We start from the raw sequence: 21,011 nt of genomic DNA, 5'->3' as shown, positions 1-21,011 counted from the left end.
GGAGGCAGAGGCAGGCAGATTGCTGTTGAGTTCAAGGCCAGCCTGGTCTACAAAGTGAGTCCAGGACAATCAAGGCTACACAGAGAAACCCTGTCTCAAAAAAACAAAATAAATAAAAAGACGGGGTGGGGCTGCTGCTGAAGAGATGGCTCAGAGGTTAAGAGCACTGATGGCTCTTCCAAAGGTCCTGAGCTCCTGATCATCTCTAATGAGATTTGGTGCCCTCTTCTGGCTTGCAGGTGTACATGCAAGCACAACATTATACATAATAATAAATAAATAAATCTTTAGAAAGAGGAAAAACAATACAGCTCCCATTATTTAGCGTCACTGAGAAGAGAAAGATGGACATAAACTTGGCTGTCCCTTAAAGGATGGAAATGTTTACAGAGGAGCCTGGGAATGGGAGAAAGAAAAAGCTTGGAAACATTTCCTACCCACCCCAGGGCTAGTCCTAAAGTCTTTAATAATTCCCACTTGTGCCAATGAGATGGCTCAGCAGATAAAGGGTTTGCTGCCAAGACTGATGATAACTTGAGTTTGGTACGTGGGGACCACGTGGGAGAAACCAAGTTGAACAGTTTGTCCATTGTTCTCTGAGCCCACACATACACAGTAGTGTTGCCTCCATAAATAAATAAACGTCATGAGTGACTGCTCTAGACACTCTTTTTTGTTTGTTTGTTTTTTGGGTTTTTGTTTTTTTGAGACAGGGTCTCTGTGTTAGCCTTGGCTATCCTGGACTCACTTTGTAGACCAGGCTGGCCTTGAACTCACATCGATCTGCCTGCCTCTGCCTCCTGAGTGCTGGGATTAAAGGCGTGCGCCACCACACCTGGCCCGCTCTGGACACTCTTAACTGGCAAGAGTGATGACAAGGGTCTTAGTTGCTTTTCTATTGCGGTGATAAGACACCATGAAGAAGGCAACTTATGGGAGCGTGACAGCAGGCAGGCATGGTGCTGGAGCAGCGGCTGGTAGCTCACATCTTGATCCACAGACGTTAGACTGAGAAAGCTAACTAGGAATGAGCATGGGCTTTTGAAATCTCCAAGCCTGCCCCAGTGACGCATCTCCTCAAACAAGGCCACACCTCCTAATCCTCAAAAAGTTCTTCCTCCAACAGGAGACCAAATATTCAAATATATGAGGCTACATGGGGGAGCGGGGCCATATAGAATGGAATTATCCAAACTTCCATATTAACCCTTAACCTACTTCAGTTGCTTTCGGTCATGGTTTTTATCACAGGATTAAAGCAATAAAAATAAAAACAAGCTAGAGGCAGGCACAGTGGCACATGCCTGTAATCCTATAACTCAGGGAGACAGAAGCAGGTGAATTTCTGTGAGTTTGAGGCCAGCCTGGTCTACAAAGCTAGTCTAGGACAGCCAAGGCTACTACACAGAGAAACCTTACCTCAACCCTCCCCCAAATGATCTAGAATGCATAGAGAACTAGGAGAGTGAATGATATTGTGTTTCCTCAACAGTTTGAAAGATGGGGCTGGAGAGATGGCTCAGAGGTTAAGAACATTGACTGCTCTTTCAGAGGTCCTGAGTTCAATTCCCAGCAACCACATAGCGGCTCACAACCATCTATGATGTGATCTGACGCCCTCTTCTGGCCGGCAGGTGTACATGCAGGCAGAGCACTATATACAACATCATAAATAAACCTTAAAAAACATAGTTTGAAAGAATTCATCCACAGCCAAATAATTGGTCCCACATGCCAATAGACTAGAGGTATCTTCAGCAGCACGTACCATGTGTGCCTGTATGGCAGCCAGCCTCTGAGGAGCTCTGTCTCCTTTATGATACAGTTTACTCACACACTGAATGAACATGCCTGCCCCATGGAACCAAGGGACACTACAGACCTGACAGCATGTGATGGCTAAGGTTAGCTTGTAAAGGACACTGTGGTTTCTATTTGTCTGAGGTCACTTGCTCTGGTGATAGCCAGTAATTGTCATATCATGGGTCCACATGGCAAGGAAGCCAGGCGTGCATAAATCTGCCCTTACCTCTGAGTCCTCCCCCTCGGACCTTTAGGAGACTTTAGGCATCTGAGAGACCCCAGGTCAGAAGCCACCCAAGGAAGTCACACCATTTGACTCAGAAACTGTGAGACGATAAGTCTTAATTGTTTGAAGCCATTAACTGGGGAGTTATATAACAAAGAGACCTAGTTCTAATGTGGGGGGAGTGGCAGAACCCAGGTATTTTCATAGCCTAAGAGACAAAGTCGGCTTCTCCATCTTTGAATTCGGACTCATCTACAAAACCTGTTTTGACTGGTGAGTCATTATAAACAAGCCACAGAATCAGAGGATTGAAAGATTCCTGTGCAGCTGGGCAGTGGTGGCGCACTCCTTTAATCCTAGAGCCAGGCAGACCTCAGAGTTCAGGGCCAACCTGGTCTGCAGAGTGAGTTCCAGGATAACCAGGGCTACACAGAGAAACCCTGTCTCGAAAAAGCAAAACAAGCCGGGCGGTGGTGGCGCATGTCTTTAATCCCAGCGCTCGGGAGGCAGAGGCAGGCAGATCACTGTGAGTTCGAGGCCAGCCTGGTCTACAAAGTTAGTCTAGGACAGCCAAGGCTACACACAGAAACCCTGTCTCAGTAAAATCAAAAAGAAAAAACAAAAGAAGATGTAAGTACCTGTGCTTGGTCAGGTGTGGAGTCATATCCCTGAAAACCCAGTACTCAGTACTCCGGAGGTAGAGGGATAAGGCCAGCTTGGGCTCTCTACTGAGACCCTGTCTCTAAACCAGTACCAACCAAACTACAAATCAAGCCCGTGACGTGGCTCAGAAGGGAGAAATGCTTGCTACCAAACAGGATGGCTGAGGTAGATCCCCAGGGCATAGTGGAAAGGGAGAACAGACGCCTGCAAAGTTGTCCTCTGACCTCTTTGTACACACACACACACACACACACACACACACACACACACACAATTTAAAAAGTAAAAAATGTGCTTGTGTTGTGATCCTGGGAATTTGGTGACTGTTTTTTTTTTTTCCCCGAGACAGGGTTTCCCTGTGTAGCCTTGGCTATCCTGGATTCGCTTTGTAGACCAGGCTGGCCTGGAACTCACAGCAACCTGTCTGCCTCTGCCTCCCGAGTGCTAGGATTAAAGGTGTGCGCCACCACCCCTGGCTTGGCTCTTGTATCTAAGCTTAGGTACCTCAGCTAGTGCCATGGGCCCCCATCATCCCAAATGGTAGCCAGTGTGACTAGCCTGGCGAGGCAGTCCCAGCCTCTCAGCACATGAGGCTGCAGTCCAGGAAAGGGCTATGCAGCTAATCACAGACCGATGGGAGAGAGGCAGCCTGTTTAAAGCTACGATTTGGGGTGAGTTTTCATGCCCCCAGCTAATAGATTCGACAAAGTGTGGCCCCAGCTAATAGATTCGACGCAGTGTGTCTTGCCTTTCTCTCCTCTAAGGCATTCTGGGAGGATGTGTTTCAGGATTACTATCAGACAAGCACAAAGCGGCTTCCTAACCTTCTCTGGACTTTGTACAGCTTAAGTCACCTCTTTTAGCCTCTGTTTTCATCATCTTCACGTGGGAGATCACCTTAAGTTATGGCCTCCCTCCCTTAAAGTTCAGGGAAGCTGGCTCACTGGGTAAAGTGTTTGACGGACACAAGGAAGATCCGGGTTCGAATCCTGAACACCCATGCGTGTCTATGAGGCCAGTGCTGGTCATGGTGGAGTCAGGGAGGATTCTCCAGCGAGTCACTGGACAAGCCCGTCTACCTGAAACTGCACTTCAAGTTCAACAAGAGGCTCTGTCTTAAAAGAACAAGAAGGTGAGTGCTAGAGAGCTGGCCCTGCAGTGATGTCACATGCTGCTCTTCCGGAGGACCCAAGTTCTGTTCCCATCATCCACATTAGGCAGCTCACAACTACCTGTTACTCCAGTTCCAAGGGGTCTGATGCCTGTTCCATTCTCTGCAGGCATTTGCACTTATGTGGACATATGTAGATCACACACACAAAATTGTTTTTTCTTCTCTCTCTCTCTCTCTTTTAAGTTTTTTGAAACAAGGTTTCTCTGTGTATCCTTGGCTGTCCAGGAACTCACTCTGTAGACCAGGCTGGCCTTGAACTCACGGCGATCCACCTGCCTCTGCCTCCCGAGGTGCTAGGATTAAAGGCATGCGCCACCACCGCCCAGCTCTTTTTTTGTTTTTTTGAGATAGGGTCTCTCTGTGTATCCTTGGCTGTCCTGGACTTGCTTTGTAGACGTGGCTGGCCTCAAACTCACAGAGATCCGTCTGCCTCTGCCTCCTGAGTGCTGGGATTATAGGTGTGAGCCGCTGTGCACAGCCATACAATTTTTTTTTTAAATCTTAAAAAAAAAAAGTTTAAAAGCTGGGCATGGTGTTGCACAGCTGAAATCCTAGCACTTGGGAGGCAAAGGCAGGCAGATCGATGTGAGTTTGAGGCTCGCCTTGTCTACAGAGGCTACACAAAGAAACCCTGTCTCGAAAAACAAAAACAAAAACAAAAAATTAAAAATTAAAAAGAAAAAAAAAGAGAGCATGATAGAGGCAGACACCCAAAACCAACTTCTGTTCTCCATACTGGCATAGGTGGGCAACTGCATCTGCACACACACACACACACACACACACACACACACACACACACACACACACACAACTGCTCGCAGGAAGAACTGTAGACCGTACTCAGGACAATGCCTGAGACCTGATTCCTGAATGCAGGAATAATTTATGACCTCGAGTGACTCTGAAGCAGAACGGGGAGCTTGTCCATTAATTGGAGTAGCCTACCAAAACATTCCTTATGGAACATGTTTGGGGCTGCTCTTCAGCTTAGCTTGGTTACTCCTGACCCAGCTGTGAAGGGAAAGAGATCTCCAGAAACATCTAGAACATTCTTGGCCCCCCTCTGGGTTCTCCTCTGCGTTGGGGAGGAGGCAAGTGCTCTACGTTGAGGACAAAATCATTTCAGCTGTCAAGTGTGACATCCGGTTCTTTTGACATCAGTCTGCAATGCGGAAGCCGTTCCATGTGAGCATAAGACTCAAAACGGAAACAAAAGGTCCTTGAAATGTCTGACAGGAAGGCAACCTGAAGAACAGAGGCAAGAGCCTTGCCCAGGAGTACACTTCTAGTTATAGTAGTGTTTGGAGTTGATGGTGGTAACTAACAATTGAATTCTTTTTTTAAAAATATATTTTATTTTAGTTTTTAATCTATGTGCATTAGTGTGAAAGTGTCAGATCTTGAAGTTATAGACAGTTGTGAGCTGCCATGTGGGTACTAGGAATTGAACCCGGGTCCTTTGGAAGAGCAGGCAGTGCTCTTAACCACTGAGCCATCTCTCCAGCCCCACAATTGAATTCTTAACTGTGTCAGCCATCCACTGCCCTGAGTTGTGCATTCTGTTTTGGTTTTGAGACAAGGTCTTCCGAAATGCCCAGGATGGCCTGGAATGCGATCCTTCTGTATCATCCTCTCTGACGCTGGATTTCCAGCAAAAAACCAACACCCATGTTGTATTTTTTGTTCTTATTTGTTGACACAGGGTTTCTCTGGGTAGCCTTGGATACCCTGGAACTTACTCTTGTAGCCCCAGGCTGGCCTCGAACTCCGAACTCTGCCTGCCTCTGTTTCCTGAATTCTGGGATAAAAGGTATGCATCTCCACTACCCTGTATGTTGAGTTTTTTAAAAAAGATTTATTTATTTATTATTATGTATACATTGCTCTGCCCACATATACACCTACAGGCCAGAAGAAGCCATCAGATTCCAATAGAAATGGTTTTAAGCCACCATGGGGTTGCTGGGAATTGAACTCAGTACCTCTGGAAGAAGTCAGTGCTCTTAATCTCTGAGCCATCTCTCCAGACTCCGCATGTTGAGTTTTTTTTTTTAATTATTATTTATTCATTATGCAGAAGAGGGCACCAGATCACATTATAGATGGGTGTGAGCCACAATGTGGTGGCTGGGACTTGAGCCCAGGACTTCTAGAAGATCAGTCAGTGCTCTTAACCCCTGAGCCATCCTTCCAGCCCCACATGTTGTGGTCTTTTTTTTTTTTTCTCTTTCTCTCTCTCTCTCCCTGAGACAGGGTTCTCTGTGTAGCCGTGGCTGTCCTGGACTTGCTCTGTAGACCAGGCTAGCCTCGAACTCACAGGGATCTGCCTGCCTCTGCCTCCAGAGTGCTGGGACTATTGCTGTGCACCACCATGCCGGCACACATGTTGACATCTTAAATCACATTCTTCCACCTACTACTATTCACTCTGACTACTAAACAGTATTCTGCTCACGGATGAAGAGAAGGTCTCAGAATAGGAAAAAATGGCTTTTTCCTAGTGTCACACCATCAGTGGCAGACCCAGCACTCGCACCTTAGGTCTGGGGCAATTATTGTCTGCGATCAAATAGCTACAGACTATGGAAATAACTCAGTGGCTAAGAGTGCTTGCTGTAGCCGGGTGTGGTGGCGCACGCCTTTAATCCTAGCACTTGGGAGGCAGAGGCAGGCGGATCTCTGTGAGTTCGAGGCCAGCCTGGTCTACAGAGTCCAGGGCAGCCAAGGTTACACAGAGAAACCCTGTCTCAGGAAAAAAAAAAAAAAAGAGTGCTTGCTGTGAAAGCATTACAAGGACAGAGTTCAAATCCTTAGCAGTTATGTAAAAGCTGAGCATGGCCCCAGGTATGTAGCAACCCCAGCTTTGGAGGGTGGACCCCAGAAGTTCACTCTCAGTTAGCCTAGTCTAAATGGTGAACCAACCCCGATTGTCCACTTCTTTAATCCCAACACTCAGAAGGCAGAGGCAGATGGATCTCTGTTGAGTTCCAGGCTAGCCAGAACTAGATAGTGAGACTCTATTTTAAGAAACAAAACAAAACAAAACAAAACAAAAATCATGGAACCCTCAGCCGGTTGGTGGTGGAGCACGCCTTTAGTCCCAGTACTTGGGAGGCAGAGGCAGGCGGATCGCTGTGAGTTCGAGGCCAACCTGGACTATAAAGTGAGTCCAGGACAGCTAAGGCTACACAGAGAAACTCCGTCTCGAAAAAGAAAACAAAACAAAGCAAAACAAAAAACAAAACAAAACAAAACAAGGAACCCTCAGGCACTTAACACACGTAGACACAAAGCTAACACCAGGCTGGTGGTGCATGCCTTTAATCCCTCGATTTGGGATTTGGAGGCAGGAGAGTCAGGAGTTGAAGGTCAGGGTGGTCTACGTAAGAACCCATCTCTAAAGAATGTTAGGAAAAGGAGAGAGAAGGAAGAGATGGGAGAAAGTAGGGGGTAGATAGAGGCGGGTAGGTAAGAGGGCTGGCTGAGGGAGAAGAGGAGGCAAGCTTTGTTGTCTGCTAGGGAAGGAAACGCCCGCTTTGGCCGGGAAAAGGAGTATTCGCGTCCCTGACATGCAGTCCTCTCGGACGCCACGGCGTCCCCAGCTCTTCAATTTCCACGCCTGAAAGATAACGATGATCTCCATCGCCCACTCCGTTGGCACAGCTCGGATGTCAAGCCTTCCTGGCCCCGCCCTCTGGCCCTCGCGCGCATGCGCCGCGCCAGGGGCGCCTTTTACGACGCTTCGGTCGCTGCGCTTGGCGGCGGGCGCCGAGCGGAGCGAGCTCCGGTCGAGCGGCGGCGCGGAGGGGAGTCGTAGGCGGGCTGCCTGGCTGCGTGGCTGCCTGGCGGGCGAGCAGCGTCGCCATGTCGCACGGCCACAGCCACGGAGGGGGCGGCTGTCGCTGCGCCGCCGAACGCGAGGAGCCACCCGAGCAGCGCGGCCTGGCCTACGGGTTGTACCTGCGCATCGACCTGGAGCGACTGCAGTGTCTCAACGAGAGCCGCGAGGGCAGCGGCCGCGGCGTCTTCAAGCCGTGGGAGGAGCGGACCGACCGCTCCAAGGTGGGCGGCCCGGGCAGGCCCGGAGCCGCGGGACCTCGGAGGGTAGACAGACAGGGAAACTGAGGCCCAGAGGAGTAAGGTGGGCGCTTTGCCTTCATTCCGAGGCTGCGAGGCAATGTGAAGCAGGAGAGCAGAGGGGACTGCTTTCTTTCCCTCTGACCATTGGTCCAAATGGCTGTCCGTCGGCATCACCTGGGGTCGCGATCCGTAACCTGGAACCCAGACCCCTTAGAGAGCTATTTGGAGGCTCCCAGAAGGATACACATAAGCACTGGCCTTTGAATTTGCAGCTCGGAACCACCCCCCCTCCCCGCCATTAGAGTCCCTCTAGTTTAAGGGTCTGTGGTGGTTAGAACCCTGAGACTCATTAGCTCCAAACTATTAGGACCTGGGAGGGGGGCGGGCTGGTGGGGCGGGCCCATTTGCATCGCATCCCAGTTTGCTCAGCAGGGAGGCAAGATGCCTGAAGTCTTAGGCACTCAGCAGATATTTGTTGCTTTCTCTTCCTGCCCCCACCCCCACCCCCCCAGTTTGTGGAAAGTGATGCTGACGAAGAGCTTCTGTTTAATATTCCGTAAGTATCACCTCAGTGCTTGCCTCAGGCGAACTAGGCTGTACCCAGTTGTCTCTTCAAATGGCTTCATTCATTCATCAGCTATGCTAAGAGAGTGCACATAAGTTTCTAGAAATGGGATATGGATAGATTTCTGGTGGGTTCGAGGAAGAAAGTATCGTAGCTTTTTTTTTTTTGTGAGTGGAAACAGATGCTTTTGTTGAATTAATAATTGAGAAATTGAGATAAATTTCTTAGAATTGTGGGATGACAAATGTGACGAGATGAGTAAACTGAGCTAAGAAAGGGAAGAGTCCTGCTCAGGGTCTCACAGCTGCTTGGGATTCGGTCCCAGGTAGACAGCCTTCTCTTTTGCATTCCGGCAGATTTACGGGCAATGTCAAGCTCAAAGGCGTCATCATTATGGGAGAGGACGATGACTCACACCCCTCTGAGATGAGACTGTGAGTAGCAAGGGCTGAGGCCCTCGTGGAACGCCCACCTGTCTTTTCCTGCTGATATTTTATTCCAGGGACGGGGAGATGGTTCACTGGGTAAGAGTGCCTGCTGCATAGGCCTGAGGATCAGAGTTCAAATCCCCAACACCCAAGTAAAAAAAAAAAATGGTGTGGCCACCACGCTGTGGAGACCGCAGGATTGCTAGGGCTTACTGGAGGTCAACCTAGCTCCAATTCAAAGAGAGTCTCTGACTGAAGGGAACGAGGTAGAGAAAGATAGAGCAGGACACCTGATGGCCACCGTTGGCCTCCTTGCGCATAGAGAACACAGACAAATAGGTTGGTCAGGCTGAGTGTGGCAGTACACACTTCTATTCCCAGCACTTAGAAAGCTGAGGCAGGAGGATTGTTGTGAGTTCAATGGACTGGCCTTGTTCTCCTTTACATTTTGAAATGTATGTGTTACCTCCTGAACTAATTACATAAATAAGTACATTATATATAATACACATAATATATATGAATAAAAATACAAACTTTGCTATATTTTTGAGACAGGATCTCATGTAGCCCAGACTTGTGAACTCCTACCTCCGTCTTCTAAATTACAGGTGTGTGCCACCACGCCCAGATGAGTTTTTATATATTTTGAGACAAGTTCTCACTAGGTAGCCCTGGCTGGCCTGGAGCTCTGCCTTTCTCTTTCTTCTGAGTCCTGGCATCAAAGGCGTGTGCCACCGTGCCCAGCTGACTTTCTTGGTATTTTGTGGTGTTTGGGGATGGAACACTAGGCCTTGGGAGCGCGATGTGACTTGCTGTACCAGTGAGGCTCATCCCCAGTGCAGCGACTGATTGGATTGAGCATCCTTAGGGCCAGCTGCTTGTCCCTTTTCCAGTGCTGACTGTGGTAGTACCATCCATTCAGACAGTGTAAAACAAATCCTGGTTGTTGATGACTTTGCAGATTCCTTAACCCAGCTACAGATCTGGAATGTTCTTTGTGGCTGCTCTTGTTGCATGCAGTTTCCATCCTTAACGCCGTGGTACAGATACGGATATTGCTCCGTCTGCATCTGTGTGGCCTCATAGCAAAGTTCCATGCACCTGTTGCAACTCCAGATGTGTTGTTGCCGCTTCTTCAGAGCTTGCCTTATTGTGGTGGGGTCTTTCTGAGAGAAGCAGCATTTGCTTTGTGAGCTCTGCGGAAACACTGAAAAAAATGTCAGGACAGGGCTAGGAACATAGCTCTGTCAATAAAGTGCTTGTCTAGTATCCGCGGACCCCAGTTGCATCTCTGGCACCCGGCTGCTAGAGCATGCTGGGAGTTGGGAGACAGGAATCCCTGGGGCTCCCTGGCCAGCCAACCTCACCTAATTGGTGAGCTCCAAGCCAATAAGAGACGCTGTCTTAGCCGGGAGCATAGCACACGTCTTATCCCAGCACTTGGGAGGCAGAGGCAGGTAGATCTCTGAGTTCAAGGCCAGCCTGCTCTACAAGGTGAGTCCAGGACAGCTAGGGCTACACAGAGAAACCCTGTCTTAAACAACAACAACAAAACCAAACCAGAGAGAGAGAGACCCTGACCCTGTGCCAAAGAAAGTGGATGGCGTTCTCCAGGGTCATACCTAGCGTTGTCCTCAGTTGCTACACAAGCATACAGACATAAATTTACACACACACATATAGTAACAGGGTAGAGAGATGGCTCAGTGGTTAAGTATACTGGCTGCTTTTTCAGAGGACTCAGGTTCATTCCCGTACCCACATGGTCGCTTACAGCATCTCTTCACTCCATTTCCAGGGGATCTGAAACCTCTGTCCTCTGAGAGCTCCACACGCTCAAATGGGGTGCATAGACATGCATGCAAGCACTCATACATAAAATAATAAAAACAAAGGGACCAGAGAGAGGCGGTTCAGTGCTTAATGCTCTTGCAGAGGACCAGGGTGTGGTTCCCAGCATCTCATCAAGTGGTTCGCACCTGCCTGTAACTCTAGTTCTGGGGACCTGACACCCTCTCCTGGTGTCTGGTCACCTGCCCGCATACACATATGACACACACACATAAACTTACACAAGTACACACACATACTCACAGAGATCTGCCTGCCTCTGCAGGGATTAAAGGCCTGTGCCACCACTGCCAGGTGCGGTAGCAGTATCTCATGCCTGCAATCCTAGCACTTGGAAGGCTAAAGTAGGAGGATTGCTGAGAATTTGGGGCCAATTGGAACTATATAGTGAGCTCCAGGCCAGTCTGGGCTACGGAATAATGCCCTGTTAGAAGAAAACAAACGGGCTGGAGAGATGGCTTAGAGGTTAAGAGCACTGAATACTCTTCCAGAGGTCCTCAGTTCAATTCCCAGCAAGCACATGGTGGCTCACAACCATCTATAATGCGATCTAATGTCCTCTTCTGGCCTGTAGGCATACATGCAGGCAGAACACTGTATACATAATAAATAAATAAATAAATAAATATTTTTTAAAAAAAGAAGAAAACAAACATTTTAAAAAGTTTTAAAATAATAATTTTTAAAAAATCTACACAAAGAAACCCTGTCTCAAAAAACAAAACAAAACAAAAAAAGAGTAATAATAATAAAAATCAATTTGACAGCCAGATGGTGGTATATGCCTTTAATCCCAGCACTCAGGAGGCAGAGACAGGCAGGTCACTGTGAGTTCGAGGCCAGCCTGGTCTACAAAGTGACTCTAGGACAGCCAAGGCTAACACAGAGACACCCTGTCTTGAAAAACCAAAAAAATAATCATTTTGGGGCTAAGGTTGTAGCTCAGTGGTAGGGGACTTAGCACGTGTGAGGTCCCAGGTCCAGTTGTGATAACTCTTGGAGAGGACCAAAGTTCATCCTGAGTACTCACATTGGATGGCTCACAATAATCTGTAACTCCAGCTCCAAGGTACCAGGTACCCTCTGCTGGCTGCTTTGGGCACGTGTACCTGTGTGGCATTTACTCACACAGACTCACACACACACACACACAATACAAATAATAAAATGACTCTTTAAAAGCACATCTCTGTGTTGAATCATTATAAGTAAACTGGATGTTTGGTCTGATACTTAGTTACTGGGGAGGTTGACTGGCTTCTGTCAAGCTGCCAACTGCCTGCTACTCTCTGGTTACAAGTATGGTCTACTCTGTCTCTAAACAAACTAAACAAACAAAAAAGCATATGGTCTGAGCCTGGTCTACCAAGTGAGTCCAGGACAGCCAGGGCTAAAACAGAAACTCTGTCTGACAAAGTGGCACTCTGGGAAGCAGAAGCAGGCGGATCCTTGCTAGCTGCTCTGTGACTTCTGGACACTGTTTAGCTGTATGTTTTGATTTACTTATTTTTCTGAGACAGGGTCTTTTCTACATAGTCCTGGCTGTCCTGGAACTTGCTGTAGACCAGGCTGGCCTTGAACTCCTATCCTTCTGCTTTCCAGGTGTACTACCATGTCTGAGAAGCTTTTCCTTTCCTTTTTTTTTTTTTTTTTTAAGGATTTATTTATTATTTATACAGTATTCTGCCCACCACAAGAAGGCACCAGATCTCATTATAGGTGGTTGTAAGCCACCATGTGGTTTCTGGGAATTGAACTCGGGACCTTCGGAAGAGCAGCCCGCAGTCTTAAACCTTTGAGCCATGTCTCCAGCCCTCCTTTTCTTTTTAAGGGCTTTTTTTGGGTTGGTTTTTCCAGAGAGAGAATCTTCTTACTCTGTAGCACAGACTGGCCTCACACTCGTGGCAGTCTTCAGTGCCAGCCTCCCACATGCTGGCCTTGAGTCACTATGCCTGGCGATCAGATGCCGGCCGTGGTTGCCCTGCTGTGCTATGGGATGCTTCCTGGAAGGTACCTAGCGCGCCCTCCCCTAGTTGGCCCCTCTTCCCCTCTCAGGCTCTAGTCAGCACCTCTCTGCTCCTGTTTCCATGAGCTCAACCTGTTTAGCTTCTAGATATGTGGAGAGCACGCAGCGCTTGTCTTCCTGTGGTAGCTTACGTCACTACACCTGACATCCTCCAAGCTCATCGACGTTGCGTTTGATTGGAGTTTTAGAAGTGACTAGCATCACAAAGCATCCCTTTCCTCTGTCCGTTCAGCTGCTGATGGGGCGGCAGGTGGCGGCAGGAGTGCAGCTGTCCCCAGCTCCTCTCCTTTCCTTAGGGTGTTGACTTGGTGAGGGAGTTGCTGCATCCTGTGGTATTTCTAGTTCTTGGGTGGTGTTTAGAATTTTCCATAGTGACCCCTTTCGTTGACAATGTTTGATGTTCCCCTCCGCTTCCTCATCGCATTTATCTCTTGTCTTTTTGGTAGTAGCCACTCGGGGAGCGTGAGTTGACAGCCCGTGGTTTAGATTTGCATTTCATTGGTTAGTGACTCTGAACATTTTTCATATTCTTGTTGGCTTTTGTTTTGGTTTGTTTTTTTGGTTTTTCAAGATAGGGTTCTCTCTGTAGCCCTGGCTGTCCTGGTACTCACAAAGATCTGCCTGCCTCTGCCTCCCAAGTCCTGGGATTACCGCCCAGGTCTTGTTGGCTTCTTGAATATTTTCTTTATGAGGTTTTGAGACAGGGTCTTACAGCGTAACCCAGACTGACCTCAAACTTGTGATCTTCCTGGCTCTGCCTCCCACATGCTGGAATTAGAAGCGCGTGTCATTGCGTTCAGCTTGTGTGTCTTCGGGTCCTTTGACTGCCTTAGTCAGACTATGTGCTCTTCTGTGTTGAGTTGGGCTCTGTGTGTGTGTTGGACGTTACTTGCCTACTTTCTGTCGTTCTGTAGATGGAAACGTGCCTTTTTAACTGCAGCGCTGCGTTGCCGTGTGATGCGCTGCGGAGTGCTCACTGCTGTTCTCCTGCTGTGCACTGTTCTTAGGGACACTCTGAAGCAAACACCTCCTTTGTGAGAGTGCTAATCAAATGCCCTGAAGGGAAGTGCAGAATGTGTTAGTTTCTTCTCTTTTCTTCTTTTGGTAATATGGGATTTTTTTTTAAACCTTTTTATGTGCATTAGTATTGCCTGCATGTCTTTGTGAGGGTGTCAGATCTTGGAGTTAAAGACAGTTGTGAGCTGTCATGTGGGTGCTGGGATTTGAACCTAAGTCCTCTTGAAGAGCAGTCAGTGCCCTTAGCCGCTAAGCCATCTCTCCAGTTTTTTTTTGTTTTTGTTTTTTCCGAGATAGGGTTTATCTGTGTAGCCTTGGCTGTCCTAGACTCGCTTGGTAGACTAGGCTGGCCTCGAACTCACAGCAATCTGCCTGCCTCTGCCTCCCGAGTGCTGGGATTAAAGGCGTGCGCCACCACGCCTGGCTCATCTCTCCAATTTTAATATTTTCCCTACTGGAAGTTTTACCCTAACTTTCCAAAGCCTTTTATGAGCTTGTGGGTTTTTGTATACTTTCTTTGAAGTGGAAGCCCCCAATTGTAGCATTTTACGAAATACTGCCAGGCAGGGTGGCACAGGCCTTTAATCTTAGCACTTGGGGGCAGAGGCAGGTGGATCTCTGTGAGTTCTGGGCTAGCCTGGTATACCCAGCAAGTTCCAGGCCAGCCAGGGCTACATAATAGAAAGACCCTGTATTTAAAAAACTAAAACTAAAACCAAGGAAATATAATATGATGGTGTTTGAGTGGATTTTGGACACAAAACCCCCTGCTTGAGTGTTGGGTCACCTGATCTTATCTCTGAACTCTGTCTAATGTGTTTCTGCCGAAGCGTCCATTTTCCATGAGTAAGCTGTTTTATTACTTCACACGTCAGCGTGCGCTGAGTGTGCTGAGTTGACTCCTGTCCGTGCAGTCCCTGCATGTGACCCAGCGTCTCAAGCCACTCAGCTGCTTGTGGTTTGCTCCTGGATTGTGTTCTGGCTCTAGACTTGCTTCTTCCTGCTTCTCACTTGCTTTCAAGGTGGGCGCTTGCTGAGCTGCCTCCAGTAGCCCCATGAACCGGCTCAGGCCGTCCTCCTGCATTGGTCTCCTTGGTAGCCAGCACTGCAGGCTTGCCCTGCCCCTTTCAGCTTTGCCGTTGGCCTAAGGATGTTTGATGTAAATGCCAGAAATATGCCGTTTTGATCCTAACTTTGATCTCCTTTTGATGGAGCTGAGGCTACTTGAACAGTCAGTAGGGAGTTTTTTACAACACTGAAAAAAACAAATTTTAAATTTTTATTTATTTATTTATTTATTTTTCTGAGACAGGCTCTCTCTGCGTGTAGCCTTGCCTATCCTGGACTCACTTTGTAGACCAGACTGGCCTGGAACTGACAGTGATCCGCCTGCCTGGGCCTCTCAAGTGCTGGGATTAAAGGAGTGTGCTACCACGCCCAACTAACACTGAAAATTTTAATAATGCATATTTCTTGATTTTTCTTTACATTTTTCTCCCTCAGGTACAAGAATATTCCACAGATGTCCTTTGATGATACAGAGAGAGAGCCAGATCAGACCTTTAGTCTGAACCGAGATGCTACCGGAGAACTAGAGTATGCTACAAAGTAAGCACAGGACCTGTCCCCAACTCTCTGTGCCTTGGCTTCCTTTCATTTTGGAGACAGCATCTTGATCTGTAGCCCAGGCTGGCCTTGAACTCAGAACTGTCTGTCTCTTCAGAGGATGTGCTGCCCTGCCCTGGCCTGTGCCATGCTTTCCCCCTGACTTGCAGGGAGCAAGCGGCCTGTGAGCTTCCTCAGTGTCTTGTTCTCTGCGCGCTGTAAATGAGTTACCAGCAGAGGAAGCTTGCCCCTTGGCACAGCCGCTTTTGGCAGAGATGAGTGCACATCACAGACTTGTTAACCTGGAAGTATTGGGCAGTCCTGTGTGAGCAACTAGTATGGTTTACAGAAAATTCCTCTGCAGAGTGGGCTCATGGCAGCCTCGGCCACCTGTGCTCCCCTTGTCTCTTCTTTAGTGTTCTCTTCCGTAAGGGTGAAGTCAACATGACAAACATGGCTTAGGATCCTGAGCGGTCACACACCATCCTGTACCTTGAGGTTAGGAGCACTGTATGGTCCTTTCATTTTGAGACAGTCTTGCCATATGTTCCTGGCGGGGCTAGAATTGACATGCAGACCAGACTGGCCTTAAACTTGTAATCCTCCTGCCTCTGTCTTCTACGTATGGTGATGACCTGTGCCATATGGCAGGTGTGCTGTTTATTCATCTTTCTGTCCTTACTGCTTAGACAAGATCTGGCAGGTGCTTAGGAAATGGTCACTGCATTAATTGCTGCTCCAAAGGAACCTGGGGAGGAGGGATCAAGTGTCCGCTGCTGTTTGCCTGCAAGTTGGGTCTGAACTGTTGTCCTCCCTGGTGCATACCACATGGTAACCCGGATCGCCTCTCTCTTCCTTTTCCATCCTCTAGGATTTCCCGGTTTTCAAATGTCTATCATCTTTCCATTCATATTTCAAAAAACTTTGGAGCAGATACCACAAAGATCTTTTATATTGGCCTGAGAGGAGAGTGGACTGAGGTAAGAGGTTGCTGAGTGTGTGGCACTGTGGGGCAGGAGCGCCAGGGCAAGAGCATGGGCGGCATTGGTTGCTCCGTCTGTTTATAGTTGTCCTTTCCTGTTTTGTTTGTTTGGAGACAGGCGCTCATTCTATAGCCCTAGCTGGCCTAGCACTCATTATGTGGACCGGTCTTGCCTGGGTCTCACAGAGATCCACCTGCCTCTGCTTCCTCAGTGCCTGGCTTCTTAATTTTTATTTTCTTCCTTCTTTCCGTCCGTCCATCTGTCCTTCCTTTTTTTATTTTTTCCTCGGGACAAGGTTTCACTGTGTAGCCTTAGCTCTCTTCGACTCACTTTGTAGACCAGGCTGGCCTTGACCCCACAGAGATCTGCCTGCCTCTGTCTCCCAGGTGCTGGGATTACACCTGTGCCTGGCACGACTCTTAAGTTTTTTATTTACATAGTTTCTATATGTATTTGTATGTATGTGGGTATATGTGCTATGTTATGTGTAGCTCAGAGGACAACTTCCCACCCTTGGAAAACTCCAGAACTTAGGTCCTTATGCTTGGCAGAAGGCACCCTCACCTGCTGAGCCGTCTTGCTGGCCCCACTGTAGGTACTGTTAAGGGAATGGAAGTGATACGATTTGTGTAAGTTCATAGTTTTGAAGTTTCAAAGTGTTCTTGAGTATTTTGCTCCAGAGCTTGCTTGCTTAGCACATGGGAGGCCAGGAGTTTACTACTCACACGTTCTTGACAGCCTCCTGCCCTGGGCCCCAGAGATTTGGTGATAAACATCTTTATAAGTTCCTGTGCTCACCTGGATTCTATCAAGGACTCACCATGGATAGTGGGTGCTGCTGAGGGGAGCTTCAGAGAGGACATGGCAGGGCGCCTGCCCGGGGATGCCTGCAGTGTGTGTGCTCTGGGAAAGGGCTTCTCCAGGGCCACTTACCTCACCTCCCCCTTTTCTTGTAGCTTCGCCGGCATGAGGTGACGATCTGCAATTATGAAGCATCGGCCAACCCAGCGGACCACCGTGTCCATCAGGTCACCCCACAGACACACTTCATTTCTTAAGGGCCAGCCGGGGCTCCGTCAGATGTGCCATTAGTGAAGACGTGCGACCACCTGCTGGGAAGGACAGTGGAGGCTCCAGCAGGAGTTGCCCGCCACAGCCTCCGCCAGGCTCTGTCTGGGGTTGTTGCAGGATCCTGGCCTGTGAACACCGCCTCACCACCAGGAGCCATGTGGGTGCCAAGGGACGGTTGTTCTCTACGGCACTGCAGAAGCTGGGTCTTAGGCTTGGTGGCATCTGGCAGTCATGAATAATGCTTACTTTTCCAGTCAGTGTGGCCATGGGATCCCAGTGTCTTGTTGCTTGTGACAGATTTTTTTGTGTGATCTTGTCCTTTTTAAAAAAGGAAGCTTCCTCAGCTGCAGGAATCCTTCTGAAACCCGAGCTTTGTATTTGCGTTAGCCACCGAGGGTCTCCAATCAGACACACGCGTCCCTGCTGGCTCCTCTTCCCTGTCATTGCCCAGCATTTGTGTCAGGGTGCCCAGCTGGTGTTGTATGTCACACACAAGTGTCCCCCGACGGTGGTTGGGAAGGAAGGATTCTCTCGGTGTATGCCTGCTTAGGGAGGTCTCTCACTGTCTAGCCAAGCACTTGGAGGGCATAGAGCCGTTCCTCTGTTTGGGTGACCTGGTTGGGCTAAGATTGAGACTTAGTAACGCTTCCCCTTGGGACCTCCCTGGTGTTTACTCGCTTCTAACGTGTGTTGTAAACCCGATGCTCTGGTCTGCAGACCCAGTTCTTCTGTTCATGGCTTTTACTCACTGTGACTAATGAGCTTCCTAATAAATCCTTGCCAGACCTAAGGCTTGTCTTCTGTGCTCTTGGTAGTGTAGACTTCGTAACTTAGACCTCACTGGGAACTGAACTGAACCCGAGTCCTGTTTTCTTCTGATTGAGGTAGATAATGAATGTCACAGCTAATAAAGACTCCATGAGTTCCTCCAGGAAAGGTTGAGCTTAACTCTGTACCGGATGGTAGAAACAGTCCCGCTTCTACGTTTGGTAAAAAGGTCCTGGGGTTAGAAACATAAGTACCATTTCTCATGAGGGGAAAGTCACAAAGGAAGATGTGGCTGCAGAGGCCGCTCCTTAGTTAGGAGCCTTTGCTGCTCTCCCTGAGGACCGGAGTTCACTTCTTAGCACCCATGTGGTGGCTCCGAACCGACTGGATCTCTAGTTCCAGGCCATCAGATGCTCTCTTCTGGCCTCTGCTGATATCTCACTCATGAGGTACACAGACATACACACAGACAAAATACCTGAACACATACACTAATCTTGAACACAGGAGAGATTGTGGAGGCATCAAAAGAAGTGAGGATGAAGATAGAACAGTCGTTTCAGGGTGAACAAAGAGCACCTGATAAAAGTCCAGGCGCTGGAAAGTGTTTGAGACGCCTGCTTTTTCAGAAAGTAGGAGAGTGCCTCTGAGGACTGAGTCCAGAACAGCCAGGACAAGAGAAATCCTTGTCTCGGAGCTGGACGTGGTGGCGCACGCCTTTAATCCCAGCACTTGGAAGGCAGAGGCAGGCGGATCTCTGTGAGTTCAAGGCCATCTTTGTCTACAGAGCAAGTCCAGGACAGCTGGGGCTGCATAGAGAAACCCTGTCTCAAAACTACATAAATAATAAAAATAAAAACCTCAAAGCAAAACAAGGGAGATGGTTCTGTGGGTCAAAGTATTTGCTGCTCAAGCCTGACAGTTTGAGTTAGGATTCCAGAACTCAGCTGAAAAGCCAGAGGCCATGGCACATGTCGGTAATCCCAGTGAGATAGAAACAGGAGATTCCCCTGGAAACACTCTGGCCAGTTTGGCTGGAGTACACAGTACTACAGCAAAACAGAGACTGCCTTAAAAAGAAAGTTTGCAGCACTCAGAAGGCAGAGGCAGGCAGATCTCTGTCAGTTCAAGGCCATCCTGGTATACAAAGTGAGTCCAGGACAGTCAGGGATACACAGAGAAACCCTGTCTAGAAAACCCCACTTCCCCCCAAAAAAGAAAGTTTGCTGGGTATGGTAGTCCACGCCTTTATTCCCAGTCCTTGGGAGGCAGAGGCAGGCACACCTCTGTCCATTGAAGGCCAGTCTAGACTACATAGCAAGTTCTGAGGACTGATGTCTGACCAATGAACAAGACATGTATACACATCATACACACAAAACACACAACACATCAAAACACTAGCTCGTTTGTTTCGCTAATGCATGCTCACAGCCCGTAAGGTTTGAACTGTCACTTGTCAAAAATGCCAGAGTGGTTCATGTGGTGAGTATACAGGACGCTGCATTAATCCACAAACTAACCTAGCAGGAGTCTGCAGGTAATGGGGCGAGTGGTATTGTTTTCTTCTACTTTCATCCCCTTTCTTTTTGTAACATCCACTTCTAGGCCTTTGGCTTGCTGTGGTCCCTTGGTCTCCATATCCCAAGCTCCATGCCCACGGCCTGCTGCTGACTTAAATACCAGAGAAGCTGCTTCTTGGCCTGGAGGGAGGGGCTTTTGTTGATTTTTCCAAGCTTCTGTTGCTTTAGGCTCACAGAAAAGACTGGAGTAGGTTAAGACGGAGGAATGAGTCCTCAGCTACTGAGGGACCCCAGTGACTCACTTCCTGTTTGCAGATCCCTACGGGCTCGCGCTCTCTCTCTCTCTCTCTCTCTCTCTCTCTCTCTCTCTCTCTCTCTCTCTCTCTCTCTCTCTCTCTCTCTCTCTCTCTCTCTCTCTGGGACTCAAGCCCTTCAGTTCAGCTAGTCTCTCAGCCTGGACTCCAAGCCCAGTTTCCACTTCTCCAGTGTGACTCAGTGGTGATCAAATGAAGCCCTTTTGTTCTTAGCTCACAGCTGCTGGCATTTTGTGCACCCTGTAAGGCACCACTTGTCAAGGACAGTGTCAAGCCCACACGGCCAGTGCTGTTCAGTATCCTGATATGGCCTACATAGTTTCCCAGGGCCCGTCTTCAAATGGCTAAGGCCTCACCTCCCACTGTGATTTTACAGTGTTCAAAGCAAGTTTACGTGGCCTCATTGGAGCTTAACAGCAAAGTTATGGGATAGCAGGTGGTCATTATCATTTTATAGCTGAGGAAGCCGGTCAGGAAAGGCAGATTACAGTGTAATCTTGAGGTTGCTATTTATTTACTTCCTTTCCCCAAGCCTTATTTTCCTCAACTTTAAAAATAAGAGTGGGGAACTAGGTGATCTCAGGTCTTTTCAGGTCAAGGTATATGAGTCCATCCATGATCCTGTGAAAGTGGAGTAGGGCTTGAAAACAAGTATGGAGGACAAACAAGAAGAAAGATAAACAAGGAAAAAGATTAAAGCACAACATGAAGTTAATAGCATTCACCAGTCTTGTAAGGGAAGCCAATCTCTGAGATGTTTAAGTGTTCTACTACAGTAACCATTTTACTACACATGTATACAATACTGTGGATTGGAGATATGAGCAGTAAAATGCACCTTACTAAAACAAAACAGTGGTGAATACCCAAAACCACATCTGGAAGTGTCTTTCATGCTAAAGAATACC

At 48.3% G+C, this 21,011-nt stretch overlaps 1 protein-coding gene and 1 long non-coding RNA gene across 2 annotated transcripts in view; both read left to right on the top strand.

Moving 5' to 3' along the window:
- Window positions 1-21,011, top strand: part of LOC311601058 — a 403,201-nt gene that overhangs the window by 328,094 nt on the left and 54,096 nt on the right. The window lies entirely within an intron of this gene.
- Window positions 7,598-18,288, top strand: PITHD1 (PITH domain containing 1). Its single transcript, XM_084788369.1, has 6 exons — window positions 7,598-7,931; window positions 8,462-8,505; window positions 8,871-8,948; window positions 15,343-15,447; window positions 16,316-16,424; window positions 17,384-18,288. The coding sequence occupies exons 1-6, from the start codon at window positions 7,734-7,736 to the stop codon at window positions 17,483-17,485; spliced, it is 636 nt and encodes a 211-aa protein (XP_084644495.1). The 5' UTR covers window positions 7,598-7,733; the 3' UTR covers window positions 17,486-18,288.

This window comes from Acomys minous (assembly GCF_964271855.1).
Source record: "Acomys minous genome assembly, chromosome: 6".
Lineage (NCBI taxonomy): Eukaryota > Metazoa > Chordata > Mammalia > Rodentia > Muridae > Acomys > Acomys minous.
This window is presented reverse-complemented; position numbering and strand designations above follow the sequence as displayed.